Below are 22853 nucleotides of genomic sequence, written 5' to 3' on the forward strand. Positions count from 1 at the left end.
CTTATGTTTACACGGATTCCACCAGACAAATATTAATATTTGTAATCTTTGTCCTTCATTCTCTATATCAGTCAATGTTACACAGTTCAATGTTAAAATATTGTTATATGTAAGATAAGTGGTATCAAAATATCATGACTTTTCAAGAGCAATTAGATTATCATATATCTATATTTTTGTTTCTAACAGTTGCAAAGCTCAAAGGAATTTGAATTCATTCTTTGCCATTATCATGGGGCTAAACACGGCATCGGTCAGCCGACTGTCTCAGACGTGGGAGGTAAATGTGCTTCTTTATTCTTTTATGTCAGTATTACACATTTCGTGTTTTGTGTTTTTGGATTGTTCGACAAATTGGTAAAAATATGGATATGATTGTAAGCTTGCGAGCAGGACCCTCTTACCTCTCTGTCTTTATTACCCAGTATTGTTTTATTGCTGTGTTTATTCCCAATTGTAAAGGGCAACGGAATTTGCTGGTGCTATATAATTGTTGATAGTGATATGCAGTTTAAAAGATGCAAGTTCTATCAATATTATCATCATCATCATCAACATTTATTTATATAGCGCCAGCAAATTCCGTAGCGCTTTACATTATTGGGTCATTTTTTTAATCTTTTCATAAATGTATAATCCTAAAATGACATAAACATGTAGGTGGGCTTTTGTTAACTGTTCAGTTTGTTTATCTGGTCTCACTATAAGTTTATAAACAGACTAAAGAATAACTCAGTGGGACCACTCGCAACTGTTACTTTCATGCATTAAAACTTTGTTTCTAAGCTTCCTGTTACAATATCAAATTGGAGATGAACATACTTGGCATTCATCGCACAGAATCCATGCAGAACCTTCAAAGTCGCAAGTTGTTTTTTTTGTGTTCCTGTGCTACGGGGTAACATTATGTATTCTCTTTATGTTCTTTCCAAGAAAATCCCAGGAAAGTTCAAGAAACTCTTCTCTGAACTTGAAAGTCTGACGGTGAGTTTCTCGCTATGTGTGCATTTGTTGTATCGCACTGCGGATGTTTAATATTTCAAGTGTACTCCTCTTCTGTAGAAGGTGGAGGCAGATATATTTTTGGGCTAAACCAATATTCATCAGAATACAGCATTTTACAAAGCTATAGTGAGATCAGTGAGCATAAAGGAAACTTCATTATTAGCTTAATAAAGCCTAGCCACTGCTCTGTGCAGTGGCGGATCCAGGGCGCCCCCCCTCGCAGGGGCTTGCTGCCGACGGCTGCACATTATGTTCAGGTCCGTTCTGCAGTGATAGTGTGCTGCCCGGCTGCTCTGATTGTGTTTTGAACACAATCAGAGCATTCGGGACAGCACACTGTCACTGCAGAACGGACCTGCACATAGTGTGCAGCCGCTGGCAGCATCAGAAGGCAGAAAGGGGGCGGGGCCTAAATCGCCCCCCGTACACCAATTATCTAGATCCGCCCCTGGCTCTGTGTGTAGGTGATAGGTAGACTTTAGATAATGTACAGGTGACGTTAAACAGGGCTGGAGAACTACAGCAGGTAATCAAGAAAGAGTCTGCATGAAAAAAACAAGTACATTTCTATACAAAACTGTTTCTGTATGTGTATACAACAGTGTGGAATACAATCACAGAGACGCAAATGACATTTTCCGATAGGAGTACAGATAAAGGGTGGCATGCACACTTGTGAGAATGCTGCACCTGCACACATGTAATATGCCAAGGGAAAAGATGCGTGTAATTTGCTCACATGTTACTGAGTGAATCAGCCTTATTGATTACACATGTTTCTCAAAAGAGAACTATGTGTAATTATGTGAAGAGACTTGCAGTGTGCATGTAACACTAGGAAACTGGCTACTAACTAACATGTACTTCCCCATCGTGATGCTATATTTAAATGAGGTACATTGGGAGTGGAAGAGTGTAGTCAGCATGGTAGGTCCAGGGATCGGGGAAGTACAGTACAGTACAGATCAGGACATGTGAAGCCTTGCTCTTACTGGACCCAATATCTAGCAGACGGAGTCATGATTTTTATCTCTTATAAATGGTCAAATGTCTTTTTTATTTTATTACATGCCAGATATTATTGATCACAGTGTATATTGAATGTGTATTTTGGCAAAAAGAAAACATTTGCATGATTCTGTTGACATTTTCGGCTATCAGCATTGTTTATCTTTCCCTGATGTACAGGACCACCCTGTTAATAATTTATTTATTGTTTTGAGATTATATTTTATATATCTATATTATATATATATATATATATATATATATATATATATATATATATATATATATATATATATATATATATATATATATATATACTACAAGTTGAGATTTAAAAGCGGTGAATATTTAAGATACGACAGGACTGTACTGAATTTGCATGTCTTATTAGAGAGTATAATTCAATACCTTGAGCCGCATTGCAATGTGTCCTTGGAGATGTTATATACATGCTGATTAATGATAACATTGGCGTTTTTAGGTTACACTATGTATTATAAGTACGTTACGTGCACAGACATATTTATATAATCCTATAATAGTGTGAGTCATGTTCATACTTGGTGTGGAAAGTGGAACCATTGACTTTACGTTTACTGCAATCTTACAGGATCCATCCCTAAATCACAAAGCTTATAGAGACTCTTTTAAGAAAATGAAGCCGCCAAAAATTCCCTTTATGCCATTACTGTTAAAAGGTAAGTAAAGTATTGTTATGGATCTTATGAAGGTGATTGATTTTGCTTTACTTTGTAAAAGTTTGTATAGACATTCAGCATTATCTAGCACTGGCCAGTGTGTTCTTCCTGTATTGCTGTATTGTTTGTATAGCAGCACACACCCATTGACAATACGTGATAAATAACAATCCAGGCATCAGTAAGGGTGTCCCAGCATTGATAAATGATGACATAACATGTCATGTATTTGAAAATGTATCATTCTCTCCTCACCCATAGTGTAAATTCATGTCCAATGTCGCATATATAATGTATTCTGATTTAAGAACAACTGAGGCAGCCATGTATATAATTTGTGGCTCAATTATTTCATCGCCTCCATCTCTTAAAAGACAGCTGTATCCAGTGCTGGTTTAAATGCAAATTGCATTCCAGCTTCGGTGGCTTTGAAGCTTTACTGGAGCTCTTAAGGATCTTTGGTAATTAAAATTTACAGCTGAGTTTTGCTCATGTGGATGTTCCTGTATTTATGAATGTTAAGTATATTAATTCCCACTGACTCATCTTCCTGTCCTGATTGAAGGATGCACAATACTTTGTTAGTCACTATGTGTTCAATATTCATGTATAGTTCATGTAGAAACAAATTTTCTGTCTAGAAAGTTCTATAAAAATAAATGATGTATTGTATTCTGTATATTTATCTTGCTATGTATTGGACTAAAACATGCTGAGGAAAAATGTATCACATTTGTCATAAAAATAATAGGGACATGTACAGTACAAAGCAGCATCTCCTGGCTAATTAATATTCATGTATTCCGTTAGAAGGACAAGCCTCATTTAGAAGTTAGCACAAGGCAAAAACGGATTGTCATGAAAAATGACATGTGGTTTAGTTCTTTGGTGTGGAGGTTCAGCTTATATCATATACACTCTTTAATATATTGCAATTATACATTAATAGGAATTGCAATTATGTGTCTTTTTGATTTGTTTTAGATGTCACATTCATTCACGAAGGAAATAAAACCTTTTTGGATAACCTGGTCAACTTTGAAAAACTGGTAAGTTCCTGAACTAATTCTTGTTAAATAAAACTTGAATTTTTGCATGTATGTTTCGTGCAGATAATGCCAGAAGTATATTATATGGAATAATGCGTTACCTAATGTAAATTATAGGGATATTAAAAGTCATTGACAAGTACACAAGTTTTCCTAATGAATACTGCAGTGTGCTCCCCAGTAAATTTTGCCATCAGTGTGGCATTAAGAAATAGCCAGGTGGGGGCAGTTGTAACACTTTGCAATAATGTTGAAAAATGTTTGAGATTATTGCCCACACTTGTCAGGACTGGTCAGATTGGTGGTCAGTGGTCTAACACACACTGCTGGCTGTAGTGCTCACATAGTGCCTGTTCTAATAGGAGAAACAATTGTTTATTCTATTATAATAGGACTAGTTGGGCTCCTAGAGCTGGGTGGTAGCACCTGGGAAACAGGTGCTGGGGAGAACACTGAACTGAAATGGTGACAATAGAACTTATTGATTACAAGCAATAACGTCAGGGTTTATACAGAAAGTATTCCCAGAAGTTGTATTAATAAATGTATACCTATTAGCATCACATGCTTATCCAATCATTATGTCAATCTTACCTTTTCTCAAAGTTTATGTGGCACATACGTTTCCTTTGCAATGAAACTCGGACTGTAATGATTTGATTGTCCAGAGCTGACTGACCTAGTTGCTGAATGATCACATTAGATATTGTTGTGTTTGTGCCCAAAAAAAAAAAGATTTGATAAACAAAAATGGTTTGGGCCATGCAGGAAATATTAATTGAGCACTGTATGTAAGCCTAAATGATTAAAACTGCAACGATCATTGTTTGTGAATGTGATTTGGTCTGGACAGTAGATTTGTTGTGTGGTTGGTTGGGTCGGCAGGTCAGACATTTACATTCAGTCACAATGCTGCATGCCAGTAGAGCAATAATAAGAGTCAATTGTATTTCAGCCATTCAGCAACTGTATCTCGTTTGTATTTGCTTTTAAATGGCTGACTGGAAACCCCAGATTGCTTTGGTTCATTCCCGTTTGGCAGTGACCGAAAACAAACATACTTGTATTTTGTAGTGTAGTTTAATCTCCAATGCAAGTACAAATGAGCCACATGTTTTTCTGTTGGAGTGTGCACCGAGAACATAGGAGTGATTCATGAACCCACTTTTTATCTTGCTCCTTTCTCTTCTGCACCTAGATTTTTGCCTAGGCGCATGGTTTTGTTGAGTACTTTTGCAGAAGAGCAGACGTTAAGGGAAAAGTGGAGAAACAAGATTTCATTTTGTAGAGTGAGATTATCAAAATTAGATAAATGGGTGGAGAGGACATATTTGTGGGCCATTCCTTGCTGTGCACGTGGCCAATGGCACTCCTCAAAAAGATTTGAATTTTTCTGATCAGGTCTACTCCTATACTTTTAATGGGACCCGCTTAGCCTCTATGTGGCACTTCTACAGCAAATTTCCATGTCCACTCTGAGCAATGTAATAAAATATTTCACGTATACAAGTTGTCACATGTAATAAAGACATTCCCTTAATACCCTGAATCTCATGATTAATTTAAGCCACAAATAAGGCTAAGCTATTGTAAAGTGGTAGGTGGTTGGATTTTGATGTGATGCTTACACTTGCACAGTGAGCACCTGGAGACGTTCAGTTCCTTGGCATAGTAAGGCACATGTCTTGTTTTCATGGGCATGTCCTGAGAGAGGAGTTTAGGTGTGCGTTGGGGGCAGACCACCCATGCTCAGCTGTGCCCAACCAAGGTGTGAAGATATGTGGTTCCCAAATCATTCAGACACGGTATTAGAAGAAAAATAGAAGGATGATTTATTCTGCAGAACAGGATTAAATACAGCACGGCCCCCTTAACGATAGCGGGTACAACAAGTGAGGAAATCAGTTCAAATAAATGCAGTAGGATAAGTACAGCATGGCTTCCTTAACAATAGCAGTCCAACAAGTGAGGAAATCAATTCAAATAAATCCAGTGAGATAGGTTCCACAGCACCTCTCTGGCAGAGCATCACCTCTTGGCCAAAGTCAGTCACATACGTGTCCAGCTCCCAAGGTAGGCTCTTTTATCACCCCAGGTGCAAAAGGTCTCGATTGGTGGGCTTCTTACACTATCCAGCCCCCTCCCCTAGCTCCCCAGGTGTCTTCCCTCAGGTGACCCCTGATTGGTCCGGCTCCTGGCTGTCTGTAGAGATCACTAGTGGACAATAGGGAGCAAACACAAAAAAAAATTACAATGGTAGCTTAATTCACTCATCTCCTGAGTGTTCCCTGTGTAGGTGGAATTTAACCCTTGAAGTACTTTTCCAAGGAGATGTTATAGTTCCATCACTGATACTTTCTGATAACAACATGGCTAAAAAGTGCAGTCCGGGTATGGGCATAGTGTATGGAACAGTGGTTCCATACACCATGCCCATTTATTTACACAAGGGTTTACAGTGTGAATATAGAGCACTTCATAAATTACCAATGGCCAAATGCCAGACAACAGTGAATTACATTCATCACCCTTGTTGGACTACTTGGTAGAATCACCTTTAGCTGCAATTACAGCTGTGAATGTGTTTGGAGAAGTTTCTATAAGCTCTGAACATCAGGACTCTGCCATTTTCTCCTATTCTTCTCTTCATTATTAGGTCCATATGATTGAATGGGGGTATGGGTGATAGTCAATTGTCAAATCATTGCACAGATACTCCATGGGATAGGGGTCTGGGCTTCACTGGGCCACTTCAGGATCGGTTTTTTATTTAAGCCAATATTATGTGGATTTTGCTGTATGCTTTGGATCATTGTCCTGCTGGAAAGTAAGTCTTCTCCCACAGCATAGGTCTCTTGCAGATTAGATTGCAGTAGGTTTTCCTCCAAGATTTGTCTATATTTCTCTATCTATTTTGAAAAGTTTCGCTGTCCCTGAGGCAGAGAAGCATCCCCAAAGCATTATCCCTCCACCACAAGGCTTTTAATATGACGATGTGCAATGTTAGTCTTGTGCCAAACATAGTAGCTAGCATTAAGGCCAAAAAGTTCACCCTTGATCTTTTCAGACCATAGACTCTTCCTCCACTCGGGATGATGCTCTCCCACATTCTGGCAAATACTGGGTGAGATATTACATCAACGTGTTTCATCAGTGGTTTTCTTTTTTTCCCCCCTTCTGTATAGCACAGATTCATGAAGGGTCCAGACTGTTGTCAAATGGACAGTTTCTCCCATCTCCACCATGGAAGACTGTAACTGTGTCAGATATGCCATGGACCTCTTGATGACTTCCCTCACATGTGCCTATCTTGCACATATGCTCTATTTTGGAGGATGACCTTTTCTAGATAAATTCACATTTGTGCTGTTCTACATACTACAAAGCTTGTAGTTTACCAGTACATTCTGCAGGATCGGTAACACACATTATCACAAAACATGCAGAGTTCCAAAATCTAAAATATATTATATTTAAATTTTAGAACGCAGTGGTCCCTCGGGACCCTGTTGTAAAGCACTACTGTGTATGCTGGCGCTATAGTAATAAATGTTAGCATGAACTGTACACAGAATCACTCATTGTCTTTACTCTGTAGAATCCTTATCATTGTTATATATATATATATATATATATATATATATATATATATATATATATATATATATATATATCACATAGTAGTAAACAGTGTATATTTAGCTGTGCTTTGTGATTGCAAATCTGTTTGTTATAGTATGTCTGTACTAAGTGACTCATTAGCGTAGCCTAACCCCTGTGTGTTTTCCATGCAGATACGCCTTGTGTTGTTCTTTATCTGTGGTAATCAACACTGCTGTAAGACTGATAATCAGATCATTTCCTGCGTGTGGTGCTTTGCATTGTTTTGATTTTCAGAAGCAGTAAACATACCACGTGCAAGTCATGTTTTCATTTCTACTGTTTTGTTCTTCAGAGAGGATGCAAATAGGTTATCAACATAAGACCTCATCCCTGTAGATTGAGCGTGTGATGTTTTCATACATGGTCTATTGTTTTGATTCTGCTGTAGTAGCAGCTTTGTTTTCTTAAGCAGGAAATAAATTGACATTTGAGCTGTGCACACATATGACCTTTAATTCAGATTTGTGCAAAACAGATTCACTGCTTGTCCACAAGTATGTGCTGGGAAATTGGTAAAAACGCTTCCAAAACTTGGAATGCCTATTGATATGTAACTAAATATAGGTGTCACTTTCTTTGTTTAAATGTATTGTATTACGTTACTCCTGAGATTAATGGTAATGTGCGCCCCTTTTGAAGGTTAGAGGATCGCCCACGCGGCCCCTGAGGTGCATCAGGTTATCCATTACTGCCCCAGCTGAAGTTCAGTCATAATATCGTCGTCACAATGGTCTGATATTGTCTGTACAGAGTAAGAGAATTGGAGGTGGACAGTGCCAGAAATCAGGAATAGTAACGTGTGCTAGAGATGGCAGTTGGCGGTACAGATGTAGCTGCATGTTGCCCGAAAAAATTATCTATTTCTAACACATGGCGACTTAACCAGTGTAATCCCTATAGTTTTCCAAGTAACACCCATTGCTGAGCATTACATTGATTTTATTATCATACAGTATTACTCATTACTCCAAGTATTGTTCCACTTCTGCAGCTGTGTGAGCCAGATAAAGAGTCAGCAGGCTGTGTGAGCACATGAATCAGTAAATTCCTTATTAAGGATAAACTGTGGTTTGCTAAGTCATTCTCTTTCTAGTGTATTATTCATAATGTGATGTAGAGTTATATAGGTAGAACATATAGCAGTGCTGCTGTGTTGGGACAGGGATGAAGGTGGGATCTAAGGGGCTGATAATCCAGAAAATACATTCAGTTTCACTCCTTGACTTCTGTGTTCCAGGAACAGAAAGATTGTGATAATTATGGTAATTTCTATACCAAGCACTTTCTTCCTAAGTGACAGAGCTGCATTAATCCCTCACAAATAGAAAACTAACATCTTTAGTTAAGAGCTTTGGAATAAACTGCAGGCTAGGAATTTGTACTATATTAAATATATATGCTAATGATCTATTATTTTGTTGTATCCTGTACTGATGATTTTTTTGCCCCTTTTTCAGCATATGATAGCAGATACAGTGCGATCGCTGAGGCACTGCAGGAATAACCAGTTTGGTAAGTGATCTTTTTGGTCTGGTCATATAGTGAGAGACTGGCAGCAATAAATATCAAGACAATTACACTACTTAGTAGTAATTAGACACTTTTGCTATTGTGTATAAACACATAAGGACAATCTAAAGCTCTACTTCTTTAATACAGGGAAACATTCTTAATTTTACCCCTTTATTAAATGTACACAACATTCCAGGGCGTAATCCTCCGTCAGGTAGAGATAGAGGGCCTGAGTCATTAAGGAAAGCAAAGCAAAAAAAAGGAGTAACTTTGCTTCTGGACAAACAATGTTACAATGCAAGGGGTGCAAGTTAGTTTGTTATTTTGCACATAATTTAAATACTGGCTGTTTTTTCATGTAGCACACAAATACTTGGTAGCTTTATTTTACACTGAAATGTAAAGTTGATGTAGGACAGTGTTGGCTAACCTGTGACACTCCAGGTGTTGTGAAACTACAAGTCCCAGCATGCTTTGCCAATATATAGCAGTTTATTGCTGGAAGGGTATGCTGGGACTTGTAGTTCTACAACACCTGGAGTGTCACAGGTTAGCCAACAGTGATGTAGGACATGCCCTCCCCAACTATAAATCTGCCCCTACATTTTAAATTTACCTCCCCCTCCAATGCTTTGCCCAGGTGCAAAGTTAGTCCTTTTTCTTGCTTTGCTCTCTTTATTGACTCAGGCCCAGAAAGTCTGGTAGTGATTGAATATATACTATACATCTGGACCAATATGGTTAACTTCTCCGAGTTGGTTCATTCAGCATGTGAATTGGAATCACTGATAAAGATTTGTACTTTTCTACATTTGCTATTGATTCATACTAAAGCTTAAAGGTACACATTTGCTACACAAACACTATACACAATATTCACCATTTTTCTCTGCATCTCAGGGTGGTATATCCCCACCAGACAGTTCCTGATCACATTCTTAAATGAAGACTATAAAGCAGCATGTTCTTTGTGGATTGTTCATCCATTTTAGAAAAAAATCACAATGAGAAATACTGATATGTGAATGTCTGTTCTTGGACATTTTTTGCACTGACCATATGAAATATAACCTATTTATGTTATATATATACAACTCCTTACTAGTTTTCCATGGATGTTCAAAAAGTATTTGTCACCTTTACACAAATGCGACATTAAAGGGGTTCTCCAATTTCATCATTCCCTTCTTAATATATCCTGCGCTGTTTGTATAGCAAATAGGAAGGGAGGGTTATGTATAGCAAAGGGGGGTTGGGAGGTAGTAGAAGTACTCCCCATATTTCCTGCATTGGTGAGCCATCTCTCACCACCGTTCTCAGAGCTGGAAGGTGCAGTCTGCTCCCAGCAGTTCAGTAGAGTTCTGTGGCAGCTCAGCCATTGCTAGAGTGCTCCATTATTATTATTATTATAGATTTTTAAGGCGCCATAGTGTTCCTTTTCTGGAAACAGAGGGAAACTCAGCACAAATATTAACGAGTTGACTTTACAAATCGGGTAACAGTAGAAAGTACAGGATTGCTTAAGAAGAGGTTGTCCAACAGTGGTCAACACCTATAAATAGATATCTTATCATATCCACAAACACATGCTACATGTACTGTGAGTTACAGCTTTATAGTTTCTTGTTACTTTACCTTTTTTACATGTCCATATGACATTAGCCATCTGCTGGGCATAAATTAAAGTTAATGAGAGTGAACATCCAACATACTGGCAGGAGCATCCTCTGTGCTCCTGAGAAATTTCTGTAAAATTATCAGACTGTAGACTGTTTCCTGCCTTTAGCCATTGATTCTGAGTACTCACCAAGAGCTGATTTATATCCAGTTTTCTCAAGATTGGTATGCGAGTTACTGACAGTAAATTACAACTAGGCTTATAATCAGGCGGCCCTATTAATGTTATATAGTAGGAATAAGCCACACTGCCATAAAACATACAACTACAAATGGGTATCCAACATTTTAAATGTGGTAAGTGCTGTAATGGGCAGAATGAGCTGGGTCTGAATAGATAATTTGGTGATGCAGACTGCTGACCTCCACACGCACACACTGCAAACGAATAATATAGTTTTATCATCGCTATGGTTTTATTGTATTTTATATGGTTTTATTTATCTTTCTTACTGTGTCTATAAAAATAGCACTAAAGCCAAGACGTAATGCACAGTTTCCAACCTCTAAAGTGCACAATTACTCATCTATGGCTTCAGGGACAGAACACAGTGAGAGATGACTTGGTAAAGGACAGCAAGTGAGAATAGCAGCCCTGAGGACATAATATCTCCAGTGTGAATTTTATGAAGACATTAGACTAATTTTCTAACCCCTCCTGAAGACTATAATGACTGTTTCAGTACCCGAGGGAGTCTTACAATCTTTAACCAATGCGGGTATCTGGGAAACATGTTAAAAACACTTATCCACACAGGCTGCCATAACAAAGGAAGCTCATGACCTCCAGGCCTGATGCACATTATGTCTCTGATTATGTACAGAACACTGTACACCGAAACCAGTGAGATGGAAACAGTGTGGGCTGAATGTGTAAAGCTAATATCATTTTCATGTCAATAGAACAGAAACACTTCTTTCTTGACTAAACCCCAAAAAGCCAGTAATCACTCTTTAGAAATCCTCTTGGAAATATTTTATTTAGTTGATCCGCTTGCAAAAACAAAAGTAATTAAAGAGCTGAGTGCATTTGAGCTGAATGCTAGTCATGCTATAAATTGCTAAATTCCTAAAATCGCCTTCCCCAAAGACAGAATCGTCTCAATTGTCCAAGTCCAAATATAAATTGCCATTTGTTGTCATAGTTCTATATTTGCAATAGCAATGAATTAAATAAAATCCTGGTAAATGCAAACAGGATATTCACTAGTCCTTTTCTTAGGATAGATGGAAAATAAATGTACTTGGAAACCTCTTGTATGTTGCTTTTCAATGCAGATACTTTTGATTATGAGCCATGCAGCTCTATAAGCTACTCACAATGAATGTGTCTATTTAGTAAGGCTGGCGTCCAGTGGGCATATTATAATGCTGGTGGCATATTCACTTTAGTTTTGTATACATCTGACACCTTCATAACCTGCTCTTAGCAAGTGCTTTCACAGTTGCTGTGCTTCCAAAGTTGTGCTGCTAGTATTATAAACCTGTACTAAATAAAATTAAACACTAAATTTAATTTACAGAAATGCAGAACTTTTTGTATTGGCGCAAATGCTCCGAAATTGTCCGCCTAGCGTATTACTCAGTACACGCCCACATCTCCTTGAATCTGCACCTAGCTCTTGGCATGGGACACCCCGATCCGCACAGCTCCTCCCATCAAAAGGTTTTGAAGCCACCCCCTTGGCCCACAAAAACATATGCGTTTACTCAAGAGTAGGCTTGGATGTTGCAGAATAGCATTTGCACTGCGCTTTTCCATGTTTGTAAATGACCCTAAGTCTCCGTTCTCTTTATTTATATCTCTCGTTCATAGAGTGAAAGTATCATTTCATTTAAATCTGGAAGTGCCAATCATTTTTGTTGGACAGAAGGATTTTTTTGTATTTATAATTTATGATACTAATATTCCTGTTTTCGTTTTTTTTTTCATGCAGCCAACGACCTTCCCCAGAAAGAGCACCAAGAGGCAAAGTTTTACACACATCACTTGCACATGATTGACAACCAGCAGACTCTGTTTGAGCTATCTCACCGGATAGAGCCGCGGGTGTAGACACACACCCAGTCTGGACAGAATTACTGCTGATGCCAAGCATGTAGCTTTACAAGGAAAATATTTTTACTGAGTTTTATCAGTAGTGGCCAGAAAAACATAACAGGATTAAAGACAGAAAATGGAGCAGCCAATATCTCTTCCCAAGAACAGAAAGGCTGGCCTGGAAACTCGCTTTGCTTTGTCTACACAGCCACCAATGTTTGCATAAAGATATACACATAAAATGAAAACATGCACATGTACTGAAACTTGTTATACACTTGTGGCTGATATGGTATTTGCACTTTGGGACTGGATAGAGCTTTTCCCCAATGCCAGGAAACACCATGGTGAGACCCCTACAGCTTCTCCTGATGCCCTGTACCTATTTACCTACCTGAATTTTCTGTGTATATCTCACTAAACAAGCAGGGTACTATTTACTTACGCTCATGCTAACATGTCATTTATCATTGGCACTAGCCCAAAACTCAGTGCTGAAGTTTTTATATAAATGGATTTATTTTCAGAAAAAGAAAACCACATAGAAGTACACTACGTCATGGTGGCAGAGATGACGTGGTTGTGTTGTCATTTAATCAGCTGGCAGCAGTTCAGGCTGCACTTACTGAAAATCCTAGTGGCTGGATTGAGTCAGAAGTAATACAGAGGCCAGTGGCAGAGCAATAACTGCAAAGTAACAGTTTGCTAAACTTCTTATCCAGGGCTGGTTATGAGGTGGTTCGGAATTGGCACTTTCAGAGGGGCTGCTGTTACATTATATGTTCTAAACGAGACATTTGTGGGCCCCATAGCAAATTTTTGTAAAGGGCCCCTACTACCGTAGTTTGACCTTTGGTTATACGGTATTTAGCTATATTTCATCATCAACATTTATTTATATAGCGCCAGCAGATTCCATAGCGCTTTACAATTTGATTTATTGAACATATTCCTTCAATTCTTACTTTTATCTGCCATTTTAACGAATATGAATTTTGAGGTTGCATCTTGTTTTCTACCGTGGACCATTTCCAGTTATTGTGTTGAAAGACATATCTATATACACAAGATGTTCAGATCTGTAAATGTACAGAGCAAAATTTCTGATAGTCGACTATTGTGATTGTCTTACATGTTGTCAGCTGGGGATATGAATCTCGCCTGTGCTAGGTGAGCCTTTGAGAACATTCAGGCTATGCCTTGGGGTGTGATGGTAACTTGGCACATGCGTCCTTACTGCCTGCATTTTTTTTTTTAATCTAAATTAGATTTAATTAATCTAAATTAGGTCAGCATTTATTTCTGCAAGTTTTGCCTATATGGTCCAGGAAGCTGGGATTAATGTGCCAATTGTGCAACTCATGACTGCTTTTTGGGTTTATGCAGTGATATTCCTTGAGAAATAGATATCACATAAATCGCTAATTTCATGATTTACTGAGCATGAAATAAAATACGCTGAAACGGCTTTACCTATAAAACGTAAATGAGTTTTTAAGTCTAAACAGAGACAGACAACAACATTTTCCTACTAACTTATACTGCCTGCAAGTATTTATGAAGCTCTATTTTTATGTGGTTATAAATGTAATATTTGTACATAGAATAAGATGGCTTATACATTATTGGAAACAGTAGGTGGTGCATTCCAGGGAGTATGCAACTGAATGGTGCAGACCTATGCTCTGGTGGTCTATAAGAGCCTTTTATAGCATATATTTGCTTATATGGCCTCAAAGTACATTTTGTTACGGACACGTAGTAGAACCAGTTTAACCCTTACACGCACAGTACATCTGTATGGTGATAGAGATTGCAGTCACTGTGCAGTCTACAGCCTTGGCTGTATATTCGTACTGTCATCCACATATAATGAAGCTTGTACACTTGACCACGTGCTGAGAAAATAGTGATTACAATGTTTTCTTTGCAATTCTATGCATAGATTTTAAGTGTCAAACTAATGATAACAAACAGTATGTGTTACCCAGTTCTTGAATGGTGCTCTATTCCTCATTAACCTATCAATGGCATCATTAAGTACAATTCATTTTTTAATAAAAATAAAAAATTAAATTAAATTAATTCCATGACTTGAATCAAATGGCTGTAAAAACAAAATTGTGCAAGGTTGGACCTCACGGCTGTCATTAAACCAAATCCTCCGCTATATACAGATAGATAAATGAAGTTGTTTACAGTTATCCCACAGACATTTTATAAATCTAAAGTAAAAGAAAAAAGTTATCTATAATTATTTAAATTATCCGGCAAAGCAAAGGATAAACATGCACCAAAAGACGTAAAAATATATATCTCTCAGATTTCATGTGATTGATGACTAGATTAATCACCCATTATAACATAGGACACAACATTGTGATACCAGTGGTAACATTGCTAATTCTTCAATGATGCCAGTATTGCCACATAATTCCAATGATGCTAGTATTGCCACATAATTCCAAAAACCCTAGTACTGTTAAATAATGTATATAATTAGTGAATGTGTTTTGTTTTTTAAACTCTTAATTGAAGTTCAGCATAAACCTGTTATATGTATATAGATTAACAAGTCTACATAAACTGTTCTACGTTTGTTTTGCATGTTAAAAATATTAAGGGCCTTTATAGTCTGCAAAACTGCAGAGGGCCAGTGTACAATGCTCTTTGGTGGCCTGCTTACAAACCTTAGTGCACAACTAGTTTGCAGAGGCGTCCCCAAAAACCAGAACTAATGTGCACTGTGTCCTGTGTGCATCTTAAATGACCTCTTATGTATGCATTTAATTGGCTTTTAAAATGGCTATGCCAAAGTGAAGTGGTGGTTTGTGAATCTGACACCTAAAATAGTCTTTTTATAAAGATTTGCATCCCCATTTGCTAGGTTTCTTATTATCTTAGCAAATGATTGCACAGTACTCCTGCTTTCCCATAATCATACTTGATCATTTAATGAGTTATTTGTAAAATAAGCAAAAACATTCTTGTGATGTTGCATTTCATTTGGAAGCTGTTACACATGTATGTACATAAAAAGAGGATTTTCTAAGTGGAATATAACCTTTAAATGCCAATATTGTCAGTAACATTTCTTGTACATAGTGGTATTTCTTAGAGCTCCATCTTGTGGTTCTTTGTATGACAGCACTGATCTATAGTTAATACACTGCATTTCTATTTTGGAAGGCACACACGTTCAGTACACCTCTCCCTCAAGTCTGTGCAGCAAGTATACAATATTAACATGATCTTTCTGAAACAAATTTTAGTCCATTCTAAATTTTAGTCCATTCTGCCTGTGATGGCTGCTGTTTTACACACTATACAACGGTAATAGAGCACAGGCCAATTGAATTCCCCCCTATATGTCTGCAAATCTTGGAATTATGTTTATCCTGTGCATACTCCAGTTACAAACTGTTCCAGATATCTTATTAAAAAGAAATAAACAACCAGTAACATTTGTGTAAATGACACATTCACATACAATTAAAACACCAAATGGTATATTTACTAAACTACAGTTTTGAAAAGAGATGTTGCCTATAGCAACCAATCAGATTCTAGTTATTTATTTAGTATATTCTACAAAAGGATAGCTAGAATCTGGTTGCTATAGACAATATCTCCACTTTTTCAAACCCACAGTTTAGTAAATATACCCCCAAGACACTTATATTGTACCTTTACATAAGGAGATGCAGCTAAAATATGAAAAACGCACAACAAACCATCATAACACAACTAGAAAAGACATCCTCAAAATATAGACTGATTCCTTTTATGTTTTCATAATATGTATTTATCAACCAGCTATTTTTCCAGTAAAACTATGGCAGAGATGGTGTTTGACAATCTCTAGTTTTGGGTATAGTCAGTCTCAGTACCTAGGTAAGCACCAATAAATACTGTGTATATTTGACTCGGCAACCAAGGGAACTACTAGCTGTTACATAACCTTACTGGGACCCATCCAAACTACACAACCCTAATTGGGTCCATATCTTCTAATATAAGCCACACTATTCACCTTCAGCTCTTATTCATTGATGCTGGAGAAGGAGGATTCAATTCTTTCATTGTACTGAGCTATGTTTCAGTTACCCTTAATTTAATTAGCTAAATATAATTAACACATGTAGTACAATATATGTGGGAAATGAATATTATGGCCCACATAGCTTTTTATATTTATTATCAATTAGATAAATCATTTTTACAAGAAGGTTGCCGTTCACCACTGTACAGGCCCACGGGTTCATGACAGGTGCCTCAGTATGTATGCGGAAGTCATGGCTCGTCAATGTAGGGTTGTTTCTTTGGTCTCTGGATGAGTAGAATGGTAATGAGGTCAAGGTCAGCACAGCAGGGTCTACGTGGCCATTGCATAATTCTGAAGCAAACCACTTAGATGTAGGAATATGTTTTCAAACCTTGTAATGTTTGAGCTATATTTCCTGTCCATTCATATAAAACAAAGGTCAATATTTACATAATCATACTGTGAGAACAAACCTTGGATGGACGAGGACATTGCGTTGTCATTCTGCTTCGATCACAGAGCCATAACATTGCTGTCTCTTGTGTACATATTGCAGTAAAGGTGGCAAAAAAGGTGGCACCATATTATGCCATTAGGTCACCTGTGGGAGCTAAGGGATAAATTGAGTTCTCAGGTACCTCCTGTACGCCAGGCCTGATCTACTCTAATAGTCCTGGTGAGCATGACGCAGCCTGGCTGTGGATTTCGCCGGGACTGCTGTTTACAGGCGCTTTTTGTATTTACTTGCTTTATCACCTTTGTATATAATACTGTTTGTGTATTTATTAGAGCTTGTAAGCAATAATTTAAATGTATAATTGCCAAGCAATATGAGAATTTAACTCGTGTAAGCCACTGTAATATTCTCTTGCATTTCAAATGTTTGGACTTTTTTTTATCCCCCTTTCAAGAATAAATGAGAAAATCTGTTTAAAGTCTCATCCTGACTCATGTTTTTCTTCTGTGTCTGTTTAATAATATAACATTGTATTGGAACATTAGTTCCTACCCTCCCGGGATCTGCTGGAGATGCCAGATTGACAGACCTCCAGGACTCCCTGGGTAGTACTGGGGAGTAGGCAATTCTTCAAGGCCATTCATTGATCGCAAATCTTATCATCTAGTTCTGCCACCTGAATGACTAGAGATGTGATGATGTAGTTTGTGGCATCACAGACTTTTTCCCACCCACTTGAAGATGCAAATTGCATCATCAAGCCCCGCCCACTGCCATTTTTCATATCTTCTCCTAGTATAAAAATATCAAAACTATGTAAATGTAATTATATAAGAGATTTAAAACAGTTTCCATATTAAAGGCCACCATCACTTTGGACATTAAACCTAGGGTCATACAGTAAAACAAACTATGATCTATTATAAAGTCACATATCACAAGGAAATATATGACTTTTTGATAAACAATCCTGCTTGCCATTGTATTCACTTTCATTTTTGCTATTTAAATGTGGATGTTGCTTTGTATCCGAGCACTCAGATATTATGGTAATTACTGAATGGGCCTATGTGAGTTAAGGCCTGTAACTGCTTTATTAGTCCAATTAGTGACAAGTGTTTATCCTACATGAACAGTATATTCATGTTTAAAATTGAATAAAATGTTCAGCGATGTTGAGTAAAAGTTGTGAACCTTTGGATTTGTCTCTCGTCCTTATTTATATTTTAAGGAGAGTTTTCATCTCCATTCACACCTGTACATGCAAATCTATAATAAGACAATTATAGCGGTGATGTACATTTTTATGACACTATAAATGTCGACAGGCACAATGCAAGTGTCGGCATTTAGTCTGCCAACATTTTCGTGTCTGCAGGTTAAGTGCAGACATTTACAGTGTCGGAAAGACGTACCCTACCCAATTATAGTATGTCAATTGTTAGATAATTATCCTGTCCTTAGATACGAACAATTAGTGACCGTAAATGGGAGCTGATCAAAAAGAAACAAGAATGTCATACTCACTGGTATATAGCAGTCATGATATCCACTCCACCATATAGAACAAAATCATCTCAATACAAGATATATGCAATATCTTTGTTTACTAAACTCATGACTTTACACACTGCACTAAAACACACCGTATGCTCCCCACACAATATGTAAACCTGCTTAAAGCAGGATGACCTACAATGTGTCATGTGGGAAGGCAGTTGGACTAAGCTGTACACTGGCTCAGCTCTTTGCCCAAGCTCCCACTTTTTCTTATTCTCACAAATATAAAGCATTGGACATTTCTGAATACTGTTGGCAAACGTCACAGCAGTGCTGAAGATCAACTTCATACCGGAAAAAACGCTCTTTTACGACCTACAGAACTACCATCTGTTCAGCTGTGGGGCCCACAGAGCTCTTCTGTCATTGCTGTTTCAACATCTGTTCAGCTGCCCACTGATCTCAATTGTGGTTGCTGTTTCCATCTCTGTTTGGCTGCTGGACCCTCTGCACCCAATTGTCAGCATTCTGGACTTCGTCATGTCAGAGCTGCAGAAACTGACCACTCTATTAAAACCAGCTAGGGGGTAGTAAAGTATCCTTCACCTCTTCAATTGCCCTGCACCATTTGGATCAATTGTTCCTTTCCACTCTCTAATTACCTATCCCAGCAAATACACATTCATTCACATCTCTCCATCATGCACCTACTCAATTTACAGTCTCCTATTTATGGTCACCATACTTCTCTTCAAACTCCTCTTTCTCCATTATCCTATTTCTCCCTCCCCTATTATGATTTCCTTTTCACTACTTTACCCCCATGTGTGAGATTAGTGAGGAGGGAATGTATCAATGTCTGGATTCTTCAACTCCGGCGAGATCGGCGTCTTCAGCGCTTAAATTTAAAGTGGCTGAAGACGCCGATCTCGCCTGAGTTGAAGAATCCGGACATTGATACATTTACCCCATGATCTGTTTTGTCTCCTGCACCCACCACACTCACCAGCCTACATAAAGAAAAATAGACCTCACACCCACAAATCTTCCTCGTATGCCCTCTTCCTCACCCTGCTTCTTCTCATGGCTGCTGGCGACATCTCACCTAACCTTGGACCCCGTACAATAACCACTCTCTGCTCACGCTCCTCTTTCTATCCCAAACCTTCCCATCCCGGAAACAGACAAGGTAGTGGAGTAGGCATTCCACTTTCTCCAAGTTGCAACTTCCAAGTTATACCCTCTGAACTCTCACTTCATTCTCTTCCTTTAAAGTCCACACTATCAGTCTACTTTATGGTCTTCACCTTTGTGTTGCTGTAATTTATGGCCCCCAGGTCCAGTTTCCAAATTTCTTGACAACTTTGCAGCCTGGCTCACTTATTTCCTATCCTTTGACTTGCCCATTCTCATACTAGGCGATTTCAACATAATCCCATCGTCTCTTCTACCACTAAACTTATTTGACTTACTTCCTCCTTTGGCCTCTACCAGTGGACCTCATCTCTCACCCACTGTTATAGACACTCCCTTGACCTTGTTCTTTTCCCGCTAATGCTCCATCTCTATTTCACCAACTTAGCATTCCCACTCTCTGACCACAACCTCCTTTCCTTCAGCCTAACCTTACGTCATGCCCTCCCTCCTGTACCTAAATCCACACATACACAATGACACCTAAGTACCCTTAACCCAATCCACTTCTTATCTTTACTAAAACAACTATTGTCTCCTATGTCTGTATTGTCCTGCCCTAATCAACTGCCTCTTTCTACAACAAAACACTCAATTCAGCTGTAGACAATGCAGCTCCAGCTACCACATACAGTCTCTGATGATCCAAACCCCAACCATGGCACACCGAACAGATCCGCTACCTGCAGAAGTGCTCCCGCACTGGAGGAAATTATCCTGATTTCCTCCACTATAAATTCATCCTTTCATCTTACAGAACTGCCCTTTTAATTACCAAACATTCTTAAAATCTTGAATACCCACCCTGTCTTCTAACCCACATCATATCTTTGCCACCTTCAACACACTTCCCTGCCCACCTGCACCTCCTCCCTGTTCCTCCCTCACAGCCCATTATTTTGCCACCTACTTCAAAGAAAAATTGACACCATTAGGCAAGATATTTCCTCATGCCCAATTCCACACACTCTGCCCACTCTACCCACCTTCACCTACACTCCCCAATCCCGGTGCCCTAGTCAACATACAAGCTGCCTCCACACCTCTCGCCCCAAAGCCCGCTCACATCGCCATCCCCTTAAGACCCGCACCACAGCCATCTAACCCTATAAACTAGATTTCCCCCCCCCCTTTTTTAGCATCCATATCATAGCACCACCAGGGGGATCCTCATACGCCCGCAAATGTTCCCCATGTTATCTTTAGTCCTAATGCAGCAACCAATAATGCACATAGATACAACACCGTATTACCACCACACCAATTTAATCTCTCCATACCTCCACATCAAAACTATGATTTAATCCCATGTTAGGATCCCCTCGTCGATCATAATTAGGACCCCCACTACACATACAGCTTCAGATCATATTTATTATTAGCACCATTTCCAACCTTCCCCGTAACAATACCCACTTTCCTATCCATAATAGCCCCCATAATTAACAAAACACAAATTAAATTATAACGATACCTGCATATCCTCCCCCACCATGCCCCCCCTCCCTCCCACTCCACATCCCATTGGACAATACATCAGGAAACCAGGATAAGAAGGCCAACATACCAAACATCCAGTAACATCCCTGAGGAAGTCTCCAGACGAAACGCGTTGGAAGCACACCCACAAAGACACAGACCGACTAACCAGTCACCACAAGAGAGACCCCACACACCTAAAGGCAAGCAAGACAGGAGAGGAGAACCCAACCTCAAAGTGGAACGCACAGGCGTCTGTGCGCTCCACCCGCCACCCGGAAGTACAGCAGGGACATCAGCCGCTCGGCCGCAGCTACCACGACCGCTCGTCCAGCGCTACCAACCTGCAATATACACCTAAGACACACCTGCCAACCCACGGCATCAGGATAAGGTAACCTTTTAAGTAATATTCTACAACTGCTCTTCTAAGAGCATAAGAGCAAACCCACGTAACTTTTAATCAAATAGCTCAGCCGCGGTTATCACACATCACATAACAGCCCCTCGAGTATTTTCTAACCCAACCTTTAGTTCATCACACATTTAACTGTTTAACCTGCACATAATCAAGACAATTCACCAATACAACCACACATCGCTTACCACACCACTTACACTAATTCCCATAATCACTAAACACCATCCACTATAAATTTAAGCTAATTATTTCGAGCCATAACCTTTGCAGCACCGTACACCCCCCGCTGTAAGCTACAAGCTATCTAATATATAGTAAAATTTAATAAGACTAAGAGCTTAAGGAGCAAGTTCTGTAATCTATAAACTTCGAGCTGTAAACAGAGCCCACATTACACCCCCCCCATATCCGTCCTCACCCTAAGCGCTATACACACATAGCCAAGCCCTCGCCACCCCCAGTCTACACCGCACTAGAGCTATAAACTGAGCAAAAGAGCTATAGACCATATCTGCACATTAAAGCTATAAACAGACGGCAGACATCTTTCGCCTGTATTGTGTATTCTGTCTCGCTCTTCCCCCCCCCCCCCCTTCTTTTCCTCCCCTCTCTCTCTCTTTTTCCCCATTCCAGGTTGCGCCACGGAAAAAACAAGAATACAACCAATAAGCACGGGAACTGGAACACCCGGATAATCCGCCACGGCAGCACCAACTATCAAAATACCAACACCAAGCGCAGACATCCAAGGTAAGCCCTCCCAGAAGGGTTGTCGCCACCAACTCCTAAACTCCCCAATCCACCCTTAATTCATTCTCTCCAGTAACTGAAATTGAAATCTGTACACTCATCTCATCTTCTCGCCCTGCAAACTGTCCCCTCAACCCTATTCCATCCCAACTTCTCTGTTCCCTTTCCCCAATTGAATGCCCACCTCTAACTCACCTCTTCAACCTGTCTCTCGCCACTAGCCCATTTCCATCCTCCTTTAAACATGTGCTCATCTCACCGATTCTAAAGAAACCATCTCAGGATCCAATCTCTCTCTCTCCAACTACTGCCCTATTTCTCTCCTCCCCTTTGCCTTCGAAACTACTTGATCCT

General features: G+C 39.0%; 1 protein-coding gene across 1 annotated transcript in view; it reads left to right on the plus strand.

The window, feature by feature from the left end:
- Positions 1 to 17639, plus strand: part of RAPGEF5 (Rap guanine nucleotide exchange factor 5) — a 178221-nt gene extending 160582 nt beyond the window's left edge. The window contains exons 22-27 of the mRNA XM_075212192.1: positions 190 to 280; positions 934 to 984; positions 2624 to 2711; positions 3696 to 3760; positions 8881 to 8935; positions 12550 to 17639. Coding sequence (XP_075068293.1) covers positions 190 to 280; positions 934 to 984; positions 2624 to 2711; positions 3696 to 3760; positions 8881 to 8935; positions 12550 to 12668 — 469 coding nt within the window. The 3' untranslated portion in view covers positions 12669 to 17639. The remainder of the gene's footprint in view (positions 1 to 189; positions 281 to 933; positions 985 to 2623; positions 2712 to 3695; positions 3761 to 8880; positions 8936 to 12549) is intronic.
- The last annotated feature ends 5214 nt before the right edge of the window (positions 17640 to 22853 follow it).

Source organism: Mixophyes fleayi, chromosome 5 (genome assembly GCF_038048845.1).
Source record: "Mixophyes fleayi isolate aMixFle1 chromosome 5, aMixFle1.hap1, whole genome shotgun sequence".
NCBI lineage: Eukaryota > Metazoa > Chordata > Amphibia > Anura > Limnodynastidae > Mixophyes > Mixophyes fleayi.